General features: G+C 36.7%; 1 protein-coding gene across 1 annotated transcript in view; it reads left to right on the top strand.

Annotated features, from left to right (window-relative positions):
• Positions 1-285: 285 nt before the first annotated feature.
• The window catches only part of stim2b (stromal interaction molecule 2b), a 50761-nt gene continuing 35817 nt past the window's right edge, over positions 286-15229 (top strand). The window contains exons 1-2 of the mRNA XM_067400512.1: positions 286-1113; positions 1246-1399. Coding sequence (XP_067256613.1) covers positions 1258-1399 — 142 coding nt within the window. The 5' untranslated portion in view covers positions 286-1113; positions 1246-1257. The remainder of the gene's footprint in view (positions 1114-1245; positions 1400-15229) is intronic.

Raw genomic sequence — 15229 nt, forward strand, 5'->3', positions numbered from 1 at the left:
GGAAAAATCCTTTGTAATCAGAACCATATTCCAGATGAACATTATCCCACAAAACAAGAAAACACCCATTATCTGCCTGTCTGCTTTCAACCGCGTCTGCCTTCAAAGCTCACGTCTCTCTCTCTCTGTCAGCCAATCAGATTCTGCCATGTTGGGACCGACGAACCAATCGCAGCCCACTGCGAGGAGGAAAACTTGGATGATTCTCAGGGTGTAAATTGTTGCGTGTCACGGTGGGAGAAATAAAAGTGGGAAGTGATGAACAATAGAGCGGGCTGTTTCCGGGAGGCGCCAGAATTCCCGAACAACTTTCGTGCTCTTTCTTGTGCATACCGATAGTCAGCCAAGCACACAGCTCGGTGTTGCCGCACACAGCCCGCTCGGTTCACACGAGCTGCAGGCTTTGTGTTATATGAGAGTTTTAGGCGAGAACACCGAAGAGGGAGAATCAAACTGCCGGCGTCCTGTTGTCAAATGATTTGCATACGGACTTCCGCCCCCCTGAATTTAGTTTCTGCATCAACTAGCAAAGGCAGTGGGCAGACCTGAGCCCTCATTTCAGGCGCAGTCATGCGGACTTGACATTTAAACTCGGTTAATATTTGGACATGAACTGCACACACGTGTATTTCGGATGGTCCCGATGGATTTGGATTAAACGGCACACTGGGATCTGACACTCGCATTCTAAGAAGCGTTTACTATGCTGGATATCTGCCGGCTCTTGTGGATGTACCGCGACTGTTTGCGGTTACTTCCCGTGTAGAATTAGGATATTGCATTGGACCCAGTTGGGTATTTTGTAGCAGGAAAATGCATCTCCTTGGGACTATGATTTAAAACGGGGATTCCTCGTCAGTTTGCACTCATCTGTTTGGATCCTAAAGTAGGATACAGCCAGATCCTCCAACCCTGTCTGGTATCTGATGTCTGAATGCTCTGATGTCTATTTCAATGTGTCATATTAGAAGAGTTGACCATCTCTTTTGGATGGAGTTTAACCTCGCGATCTTCTTTTGACGTCTTGGGCGCATTGTAGATCGTTTTTTTTAGGTTGGATTACTTCTTTTTTGGATACATTTTTTACAGTTTGGATCTTCTCGTTTATTTCGGGTATTTAAACTCGCTGCTTTCTGTGTAACTACTGTTGAAATTACACGCTTCATTCTTGTGATTCGTTTTTGACGATTTCGTTTTGAAAATACTGTGTGATCTCTTGTTTATTCATTTATTGTTCGTTGAAAGCTTTTGCACACCATGACTTTCTTGTCCGGGGCAGCGGTTCTGTTGCTGCGTGGACTCGTCATCTCTGCGGTATTGGGCTTAGAGAGTTCATACACGAGTCAGCTGTCGAACCGAGTCACTCCTGATCCAGCAACAGCAGCTGTTGCTCCTACAGGTAAGACTTCTGTATCCTACCACAAACCTAATCGACCTGCGTTATTCTGTTCGTCTTTATGGACGGGGTTTTAGTAACACCAGATAAACGCATTGATGCTCTGCTCGATTGTCCCTGCTGTTTTGATGAGGGAATGTTGACATGTTATGTCACGGCACCGTGGGTCCTGATGGTGAGCAGGTCTCTCTCAGCCTCGCATCACTTCTGGATGATTCGAAAGAATCCGTATTCTGTATGTGTGACTGCTTATGAAAGTGATGAAGGTCAGGACAACATCCATATGGAATTCCTGCTGATCCACCAATAAACGCTTGGCATGAGAGAGCAGGAGGGAACCCCACAGTCAGCAGGCAGCACCTCCATGAAAAGAAACCACAAGATGGGGTTTTCCATGGCCACTGGCTGATATAATGCCTTCTTAAAATGCACTTATTTTATACAATATTCAGTAAGCAACTGAAACAGTATACATTTATTTTCATTAACACGACTGTGGCAAGCCATTTTAACATTTATTGCTTCAACTAGTACCTATTTTTATGTTACTAGTATTTTTATTATTTTTAATAAGTAGTTGATTAATAATACAATAGTGACTAGTATCTTTTTTCAGTAGTAACTTCCATTATACTGGCATTTAATCTAATAGTGACTATAGCGTCTATTCAGCCGGTCACTAGTGCTTTTGCTGCTAGTCTCTATAGTCACTCACTATCCCAGTAGTGACATAACTATTCCATTGTTATGGCTAACAAATTGCATTTTTTTTTTTTTTTTTTTAGTGACTATTCATTAGGTACAAGTACATATGTATTAGTTAACTAGTCCAAAATTCAGAAATATCATGCCCATTTACACTGTAATTTTTAAATCAACTTTTAATATTTGTGTTGTTATTATAATATTACTTCTAGTTGATTATTGTAGGTATAAAAAGGTTTTTGTCAAAACTGATGTGGCAGGAGTCACCCATTCACTGGTTAACAACAAATTCTGAAATGTCTAAATATTGGCAGATTAACTGACGCTTCTGATATACTGTATGTTTATCACTATTGTATACAAGGCTGTCATCATGGGTGGGACAATGGGAATGTTGTCATCCCCAAGGCCCTGTAATGAATGGTATAGCCTACTATTGGGCCCTGTGAATTTAGAGAACATTGTATACAGGTGCTGGTCATATAATTAGAATATCATCAAAAAGTTGATTTATTTCACTAATTCCATTCAAAATGTGAAACCTTTATATTATATTCATTAATTACACACATACTGATATATTTCAAATGTTTTTCTTTTAATTTTAATGATTATAACTGACAACTAAGGAAAATCACAAATTCAGTATCACAGAAAATTAGAATATTACTTAAGACCAATACAAAGAAAGGATTTTTAGAAATCTTGGCCAACTGAAAAGTATGAACATAAAGTATGAGCATGTACAGCACTCAATACTTAGTTGGGGCTCCTTTTGCCTGAATTACTGCAGCAATGCGGCGTGGCATGGAGTCGATCAGTCTGTGGCACTGCTCAGGTGTTATGAGAGCCCAGGTTGCTCTGATAGTGGCCTTCAGCTCTTCTGCACTGTTGGGTCTGGCATATCGCATCTTCCTCTTCACAATACCCCATAGATTTTCTATGGGGTTAAGGTCAGGTGAGTTTGTTGGCCAATTAAGAACAGGCAGACCATGGTCCCTAAACCAGGTATTGGTAGCCTTGGCACTGTGTGCAGGTGCCATGTCCTGTTTGAAAATGAAATCTGCCTCTCCATAAAGTTGGTCAGCAGCAGGAAGCATGAAGTGCTCTAAAACGTCCTGGTATACGGCTGCGTTGACCTTGCACCTCAGAAAACACAGTGGACCAACACCAGCAGATGACATGGCACCCCAAACCATCACTGACTGTGGAAACTTTACACTGGACCTCAAGCAACGTGGATTGTGTGCTTCTCCTCTCTACCTCCAGACTCTGGGAACCTGATTTCCAAAGGAAATGCAAAATTTACTTTCATCAGAGAAACCTAACTTTAGACGCTTCTGTCTGTTGTTCAAGAGTGGCTTGAAACAAGGAATGCGACAGCTGAAACCCATGTCTTGCATACGTCTGTGCGTAGTGGTTCTTGAAGCACTGACTCCAGCTGCAGCCCACTTTTGTTTTACAATTCTCTCCAGGGTGCGGTTATCCCTATTGCTTGTACACTTTTTTTCTACCACATCTTTTCCTTCCCTTTGCCTCTCTATTAATGTGCTTGGACAAAGAGCTCTGTGAACAGCCAGCCTATTTTGCAATGACCTTTTGTGTCTTGCTCTCCTTGTACAAGGTGTCAATGGTCGTCTTTTGGACAACTGTCAAGTCAGCAGTCTTCCCCATGATTGTGTAGCCTACAGAACTAGACTGAGAGACCATTTAAAGGCCTTTGCAGGTGTTTTGAGTTAATTAGCTGATTAGAGCACGAGGTGTCTTCAATATTGAACCTTTTCACAATATTCTAATTTTCTGAGATACTGAATTTGTGATTTTCCTTAATTGTCAGTTATAATCATCACAATTAAAAGAAATAAACATTTGAAATATATCAGTCTGTGTGTAATGAATAAATATAATATACAAGTTTCACTTTTTGAATGGAATTAGTAAAATAAATCCACTTTTTGATGATATTCTAATTATATGACCAGCACCTGTATATCTCTTGAAAGGATTAGTCCGCTTTTAAATAGAAATTTCCTGATAATTTACTCACCCCATGTCATCCAAGATCTTCATGTCATTCTTTCTTCAGTCGAAAAGAAATGAAGGTTTTGATGAAAACATTCCAGGATTATTCTCCTTATAATGGAATTCAATGGCCTCCAAATGGTTGAAGGTCAAAATGACAGTTTCAGTGCAGCTTCAAAAGGGCTTGAAATGATACCAGATGAGGAATAAGGGTCTTAACTAGTGAAACGATCAGCCATTTTCGAAAAAAATAGAAAAAAACAGAACTGGTGCCGCGCTCGTTACGTAAGTTGAATAGGGAAGGCGTAGGACAAAGAGCATAAGCGTTTAGAAGAATGCGGAAAGCAGAAGCATGTGCAAGGCGATCATCTGTTCATATAAAATATATACAGTTGTATTTTTTTCGAAAATGACCGATCGTTTCACTAGATAAGAATCTTATTCCTCGACTGGTATAACCCTTTGAAGCTGCACTGAAACTATAATTTTGACCTTCAACCATTTGGAGGCCATTGAAGTCCACTATAAGGAGAATAATCCTGGAATGTTTTCATCAAAAGCCTTAATTTCTTTTCGACTGAAGAAAGAAATACATGAACATCTTGGATGACATGGGGGTGAGTAAATTCAGGAAAATTATTTAAAAGTGGACTAATCCTTTAAATTGACAGATATGATCTACAGAAAGAGATCTTCTGGGACACTCCTGCATCTTTTAAATATCAGACAAATAAACAATAATGAAAAACAAAAAAAGCTAAACAAAGGCTTGGGATTTGTACCATACTGATAGTTATGTATAAACAAACATGAATGTTTCAGTCAGTCAGTCAGTCAGCTTATTCTTGGTTCATCACCCCACAGCTGTTTTCCCAATATTAGCCATGCCTTTAATGACAGTGAATCATTTCTGAGAGGCAGCAGTCTGGCCAGAGCGCTTGCTGAGGACACAAGGTGAGATGACAGATTGCTGTCTGTACTGAGTTACGAACTGCTCATATGATGAATGCAGTCCAGGTCTGTGGTCATGCAGACTTAATCAGAAGGGTAAATAACCTGCATGCAAATGATAATTGACTCCTCAGAAATGAAAGCCCTTGGGCAAATTATTTCAGCTGTTGCCATAGTTTGGTGCACTCTAATGAATGAATTGCACTACTGTTCCCAGCTGCAACAAACTCCTTGAATTAAGGAAACTTTTAGTTATAATTTTAAGTGCAATGACACTTAGGGTTTTCTTAACTCAGGTGAGGGGTTGATGCATTTACATTTTGAGAATTAACATACTGTCAATGGTGGTCTATACCCTTGTGTTTTGTAGCCAAGAAGTCATATTTCAGTCCCCAGCATGTATTATTACAGTTTTCACATTGACAACCCAGTAAGCTCATTGGAAAAAGGTGCCTGTTGCGACATTTCTTTAAAATGATTTTATGTTGCCTTTTGCACTTTTCGCAACACTTTGAAAGTGAAATGTCCAGTGAGTGGCACTAAAATCACGTTCAGTTTTATCTGAAATGGATGAATGTTAATTTGACAGCATTGGTTGAACTTCGTTGAAGTTTGGAAATGAAATATCCGTGTTGAGTGGCGTTAAAAGGTTAATGTCGTGTTTATAAATAACGTTTTATCTACATTAAACCCTACATTTATTAACCGCCAGTGTTAACTGCTGCAGCAATCATCCCTTTTTTTTGCTTGCTTCTACAAGCCTTTGAAGTCTTTTATTGTGATGTGTTTTATGGGAATCGTACCGGAGCTCTCCTTATCGCAAGTGCAATACTGTACCATGAGCTACCAAGCAAGTCTACTATACATCAGAAAAGCCAAAAATATGGAGCTAAGATTAAGATTATCTTAAGAAGTACTAAAAAAGAAGCTTTAGAATATTAAGTATATTAAGAATATTAAGTAAAAATAGAGGAATTTAAGTACATTATAGAAGTATACTTTTTAAAAAAAAATGTTTTAACCTGGGTCCAAATGAGTACACACACGTTTGTTATAAGTACTGAAAACACTGCCCTCTCATTTTTCATGTCTTGTTCTCCAGCCACTGATGAGTTTAGTTAACTGAAAATTAAATATCATCAGTGAACCTAGTGTAACAGTGTATGTAGCAGCTGTGTTGGCATGTATACTTGTGAATTGTGCTTTACTCATTCATTTAATTAATATGCACAAGCATCAGTGAATATCAGATTAAATGAAAGCTGTCAAACCTGAGCAGTAGGCCATGGCACCTACAGGGATACATGCAGTCCAGATATAGGCAGATAACATTAAGCGCACAAATTAAATATGTATTTTGTCTTAATACATATTTACACAGGCTGCTTTAAACAGTTTTGTGTACTTTGTTGAGTCTCCACTATATCAATAAGGGTGTAGTTGTCATGAGACACAACTCATGAGGAATATTAGGATTTCTTGGAATTCTTTTGCATAGTGAAACTCAGATGAGCTTTCAGACAAAAATGAGCTTAAAAAAAAAAAAAAAAAACTAGCAGCTGTGGTTGCCAGAACTTTACTACTAAAAATACAATGATAATGCTACAAGATATGATGCAGTTTGGTTTCTAACTATGTATGTAAACTACAGTAGTCGACGTTTAAAGTGGATCAAAACAAAGTTGTCCTAAAACCTTCTTTTTTGGACAACTTAGTTTTTAGGACAACTTTGAACTTTTTTGATCCACTTCAAATGTTGACTACTGTATATAATGTCAATATACCAGCCTGAGCTATTACTGTTTGATACTGTGAAATGAGCTGATAACGACAGGTGGAGAATGAACGGCCACGTGATGACTTGTAGGTCATCATAATTGCCATTTAACAGTATACGTCACGCAAACACAACACCACCATGGTAACATGCATTATATTAGAAGAATGCACAGAATTAGACTAAAAAGCAGCATAAATTTTTTTTATGAGATCTATAAACGTTTTTATTGGAGCACTGTTTTCACTTTTAATTAATGTTTTTCATTGTATGTGAAGTTATATTTGATTGTCAGTGTATATGATTTCAGTTTGAAATGCTAAATGAGAATTTGAGCTGTTTGTATGCATGCACACGTGTAGACGTTTGGCGATTTTCTCTGGAGGCATTGTGCTTATGTGCGTGTGTGTTGGGAGTGTGACTTTAAGCTCTATATGAGTCAAACAGCCACACTGGTGTTGACCTAACGACCCACATCCGAAAGAGCGAGGGGAAAAAGATACAACTCTTGTGTATTTCACCAGAGAATTAAAGAAAGAGCACATAAGCTATTATGAGTAGACCCTGCTTGCGTCTTTGTGAGTGGCATGTGTTGAGCTACTTGTTCAGAGATTGGTCTTCCAATTGTAAGCACAGTAATGAAGGAATTTCCTGTAGCACAGATGACTATCATAACAAATGTGCTCTGAGTGAAAGGTCGATTGTTTTTGTATGTCTTTTAGATAATTTGAATACACTTTGTCTTAGAGGCTTAGATGCATTTGTTTATCAGCCTGTGTCTTTTTTGTTGTCTTTCCCATGTTATGAATGTCCTACATGATTAACTGGTTACTTCAGGCCATATCGTGGTATTTCAGTTGAAACTGACCATTCTACAATGCATTTGTACAATCTATTATTCAGTTCCATTAGTCACTGCAAGTAATTCGTAGTAGCTTTAAACTGTACAACTTTCGCTGTCCTAGTTGAGATAAAGTTTGTCTGTTAGAACAGCAATTTGTTTTTGTCCAAACAAGGTCATTTTGATCTCACTGGCTTTGTGAATTATCAAGACCGGGTTATCACTTGCAAACTTGAAATGAGTGTTGATGTGCTTTTTATCTGTGTTAATCAGGGTATTATTCAGTCCATAAACCAGTGTCAAAAAAGTGATAGTTCACCACAAAATTAAGATTCTGACATTATTTACTGCTGATAAGGTGGGACATCTGAGCTGCTTGGTTTTGGTGATCATTGACTTTCATTGTATGGACAGAACCATTTCTCAAAATTTCACGTTCCACAGAAGAAATAAAGTCATACAGGTTTGGAATGACGTGAGGGTGAGTAAATGATGACTGAATTTACATTTTTTTTTGTTTCTGTGTGAGCTATCCCTTTAAGAGTATTTTTAATAAATGCAGTTCCTTACTAATTTATTGTCTAGTTACATTTTCAGAAAGATAATTTTTACCCTTTCTTGCCCTTTAAGACTCCTTTCAGACAGACGATAGTTTCACATACTTTCTCTATGGGATACATGAGGGTAACAGTCAAAATTTTCATTTTTCTCATCTTTCTTTACCTCTTAAAAATGCTAAATCAGATGGTGGCTAACATGATGAACTAAAATTTTTTTTTTTTTTAAGAGACTGAAAACCGCTCTTTTATATTTACCACATTTCAGTTCCTCATACAACTAACATAAATCTCTCTGGAGGTTCTTTATAAATTGTCTGAGGTTGTTTGTTGAGTTGGCAGATGAAATCCCCTTATATTCCTGTGAATGTGGCCGTTCTCACATTAAATGCCTTTGTGTATTTAGACTGTTTAGCTTCTCAACAAACAAACTGCCTCTTAGAGGGACACTCTGTCCTGGAATTTTGAGTCTGGGAACTGTAATTTAATGTAACCTTAAAATGTGTAGACAAGAGGTATTATTACATAAATCTGAAGTAGGAAGTAAGCAATGATGTGAAAGCAGCCTTTCATATGCTGGTTGTGTCACGTCAGCCATTCAATTGTAGATAGACTTGTAATGCAACATTTTTGTCTCGGACTATTGGGATTGACATCAATGGAAACCAAAGTCACAGGCTTACAAGGATGTTTCTTGACTGGAGAACAGCAACAGAATTAATGCTTCGATGCATTCAGTTTGTGTGTACTACTTGTCATATAATGTTTATCATCCTCTAAATAGTGCCTTCTTAACACTGAGGCTGAATCTAATAATATGCATGATAAATGGATTTACACAAATGCTTAAATGTTACGACAGAGCGGCATCATGCTCATTCAGATGTGACAAATCAGTATTCGAATTTGGGTCATCTTTAACAATAAACAAAAGACTGTCCTGTCTTTAACCCATTTCAGTAGTTAACATTTTACTTTAGTAATGCCTTATCTTTTTGGGGGGGCAACAGTTGAGCCAGGACTATACCAAATTTTCACCTGTTATTATTAAAATCATACATTAAAATAGTTAAAAATATAAATTAAAATCAAGCAATGAGTAAAAAATATAAATTATTCAGTGTTCATACACTTGATACATTTGTGACAAAATGTAGCTTATTTATTGTTCTTGTTGTGCCGACTTGAAACAAACTTTTTTTAATTTAGTTTTTAGTGGATTTACAGACTAAATCAAGTCCCATCCTAGACGTATTTCACCTTCAATAAGCCGCTTAACATCACAGTGTGGGAAACTGTCACAGTTTACTTTTCATGCCGACTTAAAAAAAGGTTTTAGATAGAGACGTTTTGGATGGTTGAGTTTAGCTGTCAGTTGTCACTTATCTTTGAGTCCATCGCAAAGTCACAGAGTCAGTAATAGCAGCAGCACTGCTGTAAACACTGTTGTTGTCGCTATACATTTCCATTAATTTGTCTGTTAATCTTGTTATCTGGTCTTATTAAAAAGAACTGTCTGCCAGGGCAGTTGTTTTCCATAGACGTTGTCTTAAAACAAACAGAGCTATTAAAACTCTGGAAGCAGCATCAGAGCACCTCTAATACGTGGGGCTGTGGTGGATCAGAGCTGGTATGTTAAACTTCTGCTTTTATGCAGCATTGTGTCTTTAATCGTGATTTTTGCCCCCCAATGCAGTTAAGGGCAAACCCTCATTGCCTACGCAATGTAAGTAGTAACAATGTAAATAACAAATAATTAACACAAGTTTTCCCATTTATCGATAGACCTCTCTCCTGTCGTCACATTGAGAGAAATCTGGAGTAAGGTGCAGAGGAGTTGTGTGCACTGTGTAAACATGATGGCAGTTCTAGACTAAATGTGAGCAGTCAGTATTCCTCAAAATGAATAAAAATAAGTGAAATTCAAACTCGGAATATTACGCAAACCTGCAATATTTAAATGTTAAATTACACAAGTATACTTTATGCATTGAACCAATGTTGTTTATCCAATTCAACCATTCTAATATGAAAAAAAAAGACTAGTTAAACATTAGTGTTTTTTTTTTGTTTGTTTGTTTGATCCACTTCATACATTGTATTCTTTGTGCTGTTCTGATATTTTAAGTGCAACAATAACTCGCTCATCGTTCATTAAGACCTCACAACTGATTTTAAATGTATTTTTGTACTGTGTATTGAAAGTAACTTTTTCATCTCTGTAGTATTTCCCTGTTTTTTTTGGAAGTAGATACATTTTAATCACTGATAAGTAATGTATTTTAAAAGTCAAACTGTATATAGAGGATATCGATATTCTTCCTCCTTTCTGACAAACAGCAAAAGAGAATGTGAATTACAGTGTTTTCTACGGTTTTAAATTGCAGTGTACAGTGGTTATATGGGGGCAGAATACACAATTCAGTACACACTACTCATGAGTACTTTTACATAAGCTACTCTTTTACTCAAGTAGTTTTTGGACAAGTACTTTATTCACACTTTTTGAAAAGTAATGGGGCAGTTGTGGCCTAAATGTGACCTAGTTGTGGTCTAAATGGTTAGAGTGTCGAACTTGTAATCCGAAGGTCGTGGGTTTGAGTCTCAGTACTGGCAGGAAATGTAGGTGGGGGGGGGAGTGGATGAACAGCACTCTCTTCCACTCTCATTACCCACAACTGAGGTGCCCTTGAGCAAGTCACCTAACCCCCAATCACTCCCTGGGCGCTGCAGCAAAAAAAGACTGCCCACTGCTCTGAGTGTGTGTTCACGGTGTATGTGTGTGTTCACTACTCACTGCTGTGTGTGCACTTGGATGAGTAAAACGCAAATTTCCGAGTATGGGACACCATACTTGGCTACACGTCAGGTCACGTCACGTCACTTTTTTTTTTTCAACCTGAGTATGTTTTTTTTTTTTCAGTACTGTAGATATCATTACTGTTTGTCATGATTAGATCTTAACAATATTAACAAGAAAGCACAGAAAAGCTATAAAGGGATCAATTCTGTAAATTCTGTCATCACCCTCAGGTAGTTCCAAACCTGTACAATTTTCTTTATTCTAAAGATATTTTGAAGAATACTGGGGTCCAAATAATATTAGACCCCACTGACTTTCATTATGGACAAACCCTTGTGAAAAAGAAGTGCATTTAATATTCTTTAATATGCACTTTAATATGCACACTTCAGTGTTCTTCAAATCTAAGTATATTTGTACTTGCGGATATGATATCAATGAAATAAAAGTCAATTTATGTGTACTTGGAGTACATTTCATGATTGTTTGACATTATTACAAACTTTTAAGTGTATTTCTGTTAAATTTAAAGTTTTACTTTTAAAGTACATGTTAAATAATTATTTTAATTTTTGTCATGATTTAAAGTGCACTTATTTTGATACTGACTAAAATGCTAAAGCACATAAAAAGTACTTGATTTTAATTTGAACTGTAGTGTGTTAATTAAATTTGTCATTTAAAGTAAATGTATTTTAACTGTACCAAATTGCAACTTCATTCCAAATGTGTAATTACAAATATATTTAAATGCATAACATACAATGTTCAATAGAAATGACATTAAGGTATATTTTAGTTTACCATTAATGTTTGTCAGTACATTCAACAGTACACTTTTTTTTTTTTTTTTTTTTTTTTTCATTCAGGTAATGAATTTTCAATGTCACTAGAGGTAGTTGAAAATGTATATACAGCTATGGAAAAAATTAAGAGACCACTTAACATTGATTTCTGATCTTGGAGTGGTCTCTTAATTTTTTCCATAGCTGTATATTCTTTATGTATATTCTTTTAAACTATATTATATATTATAAAGGGGGAAAAAAACATCTTTCAGGGGGTGAGTAGATGATTACATAAGCTTTAATTTTGGGTTAATCATAATTTACATTGAATTTTACAACATTTTTACACACTGTATTTCTTCTCTATTAAATTTGTAATTATTTGACCAAGTATTTATTCAGTAAGGAAGTGGTACAGTCACAGGTTTATTTATGCAATTATGTATTCACATTCTCAAGCTTTATATTATCAAAAGATTATGATTGCGGTCTAAACTTGGATGCTAGAACTAGACGTCATAATCTAGACTGTCCTGACAGTATTTTTAAGGGTCTGATCATGCTTTCCGATTAGATCTAGTGGAACACATTCACACACGTCTGCTTAGATGGAACACTAGATGCCATCAATTCCTTTGGGTACTCAGTAACAGTTTGGGAATATCCATGTCTGCTTCCTGCCATCATCATGAGTTTAACCTACACTATTCTCACTTGGGGTAATTAATTGAATCCCTGAGGGTTTACATTAGTACAGACAGACACAAACACATATTTCTATTATTTTATAGAGCTTAAGGTGAAATATCAATGTGATCCAATTGAAAATAAGGTTTTTATTCGGGTAATCTATACTATTCTTGTTCATGAGAATAACTCTGCACACTGTTTCAATGTAAGTCTATTTAATTTGTTCTGTTTTATTGTCTATCAGGCAAAAATAGTATATACTATAGTATATATTAATACTTAGAGCAAGGAGTTTGTTTAAATGCATAATAATATATTAGCAATAGTAATATTTTTCTTTGCAAACATGACTGATAAAATGTATTTATATTCTCAGTCTCCAGATGACTGTCAAGAAAAAGCAGTTAAGATCCACATACTGTAATTGCACATATTCTCATGTGTCTATGATGGGACTCCAGACGCTGATGTGCTTACCTAAGATCAGAACAGTCTCTTTTACGAATAAAATGGCAAGAGTAATGTTTTAATTTAACTGAAACTATTCTCTGAAGGCTTGCATCATCCAACTGGTACCTCAGTTCATGCAGAAAATTGTCCCCAATGGAAATGTAGGTCATTTTATTGAGCTGGTCTGTGTAGCTTGTTTTGTGTCATTCTTTCTAGAGGGACTGAAGGAGTTCTTTGTGATGTGCTGGATGTGGCTGTGTTCTGAGGTTTACTTGTCATTTCTAGCCTGGTCTGACTAGCTGCTTTCACAATGTGATTGGCGCATTTCAGGATACATAGGGAAATGACGCATTTTGTAATGGAAGACACAAGAGAATCACTGAAAGTGCAAACAATTTCTTGAGTAAAGATATGGACAGGTGGTGAGCCAAATAAACAGAAATAAACATACTTCCTCCTGTCTGAAGTATGTTTATTTCTGTTTTTATGGATTTTGTTTGCACTCCTCATTGATTCTACCATGTTTCAGTCAGATTTTCTACAAAGTATAATGCAGCCATATTGTACAAACTTGATGTGAATGACTTACAGGTTTGGGCAAAATTAAGAATTTAAAATTTGGCAACTTGTCAGTTCATGAGTGTGAATTTGAATTGAGTTCGCCACACAGAAATTTACATTTGATCATTTTTTTTAAATTACGAATTAATATTTTATTCAGCAAGGATGCATTAGTAAAGACATTTATAATGTTACAAAAGATTTGTAAATAAATATCCAGTTTAATCATGAATCTCCAGATAGCGCAGACTGATAGGTGTTTTAAATGTAATCTGATAGCAATTTCATCATTTACATAGGGCAAGCTGATTGGCCTCTGCTGATCCTGCAGCCAATGAAATTGCCTCTTCAAGGTTTAAATAGTCTGGTTCAGTGTTTGCTGTAAGTTGTCCTGCAGCGTGACATCAGAGCTGTCCCCTCCACCTCCCCAGCTCCACCTGTCTAGATATGCTCTAGAATTTATATATGCCTATTCATGCTGCAGCAGATCTTACATGTGCACAGCAGTGTGTCTGTGTATCTGTTGGCATTTGCAAGTCATACTTGCTTTGTAGCAGCAGCAGCATGCATAGCAGATCTAGTACGCCAAGATCAAATACATTAACATTGTCATATCAATGTTACTTGAGCACCAAATCAGCATATTAGAGTGATTTCTGAAGGATCATGTGACACTTAAGACTGGAGTAATGATGCTGAAAATTCAACTTTGCCTTCACAGTAATACAATACCTTTTAAAATATATAAAAATATCATATGAAACATTAAAAATGCCTACAAACCCAAACGCTTGAATAGTAGAGATGGATATAGATGTAAAGATAATATATTAATATTACATTAGACCAGTGGTTCCCAACCACGTTCCTGAAGGCCCCCTAACACTGCACATTTTCCATGTCTCCTTTGTCTGACACACCCATTTCTGGTCTTGTGCAGTTTCTCAATATGCGTACTTCAGCGATCTTGTGTCCTTGTGTTCTTGCTCTACGTCATCTTCAACCGTCGAAGGTCAGTTCCAATACTCAAGAACGCAAGAACAGAGGATGCATGAAAGTGCCTGGATGTGTTCTTGATATTGAGGATGCATAGAATGCAGACTTGGGGGAATCGACGTACAGAAACCTGTAAGCTTTAAAGTTCTTGTTCTCACTTATGAGATTCCCGCTACAAGCTCGCATATATTTAACCGTTTGTTTTGCTTCATTTTAATAAAGTGATAACCTGAAGAAAGCCTGCAGTATTTTTATTGGAATATAAAAAAAAGAATCTTAACATTGACAAAGCATGTAACACACAGGCTAGCCTAATCATTTTCATAAATGCATGTGGTAAAATAAAAAGCTATAAAATTATATGAAAACAATGTCTATAATAATATGAAAGAAATCTTTTAATAGGTTATGACGTTTTCTTTGTGATGTTATGTTGTATTTATTGTGTATTAGCCGCTATACTTAGAATGTGCTGGGACAGTCAGTTGAGCAACAAAATTGCAGCACATCTCAATTCTCAAATGATGAGATCTGTGTCCTCGCGTCCTTCTGAGTTCGTTCTTTCAAGGTCGCCTGGCAAGAACGGACTTGCATTCTCGTGGAAAAAAAGGTTCTCTGTGAAACAGCCTTGGATTCTCTGCTAATGAGCTGATGACCTGATTCAGGTGTGCTTGATCAAGGATACATGCAAA

Source organism: Chanodichthys erythropterus, chromosome 11 (assembly GCF_024489055.1).
Source record: "Chanodichthys erythropterus isolate Z2021 chromosome 11, ASM2448905v1, whole genome shotgun sequence".
NCBI classification, from domain to species: domain Eukaryota; kingdom Metazoa; phylum Chordata; class Actinopteri; order Cypriniformes; family Xenocyprididae; genus Chanodichthys; species Chanodichthys erythropterus.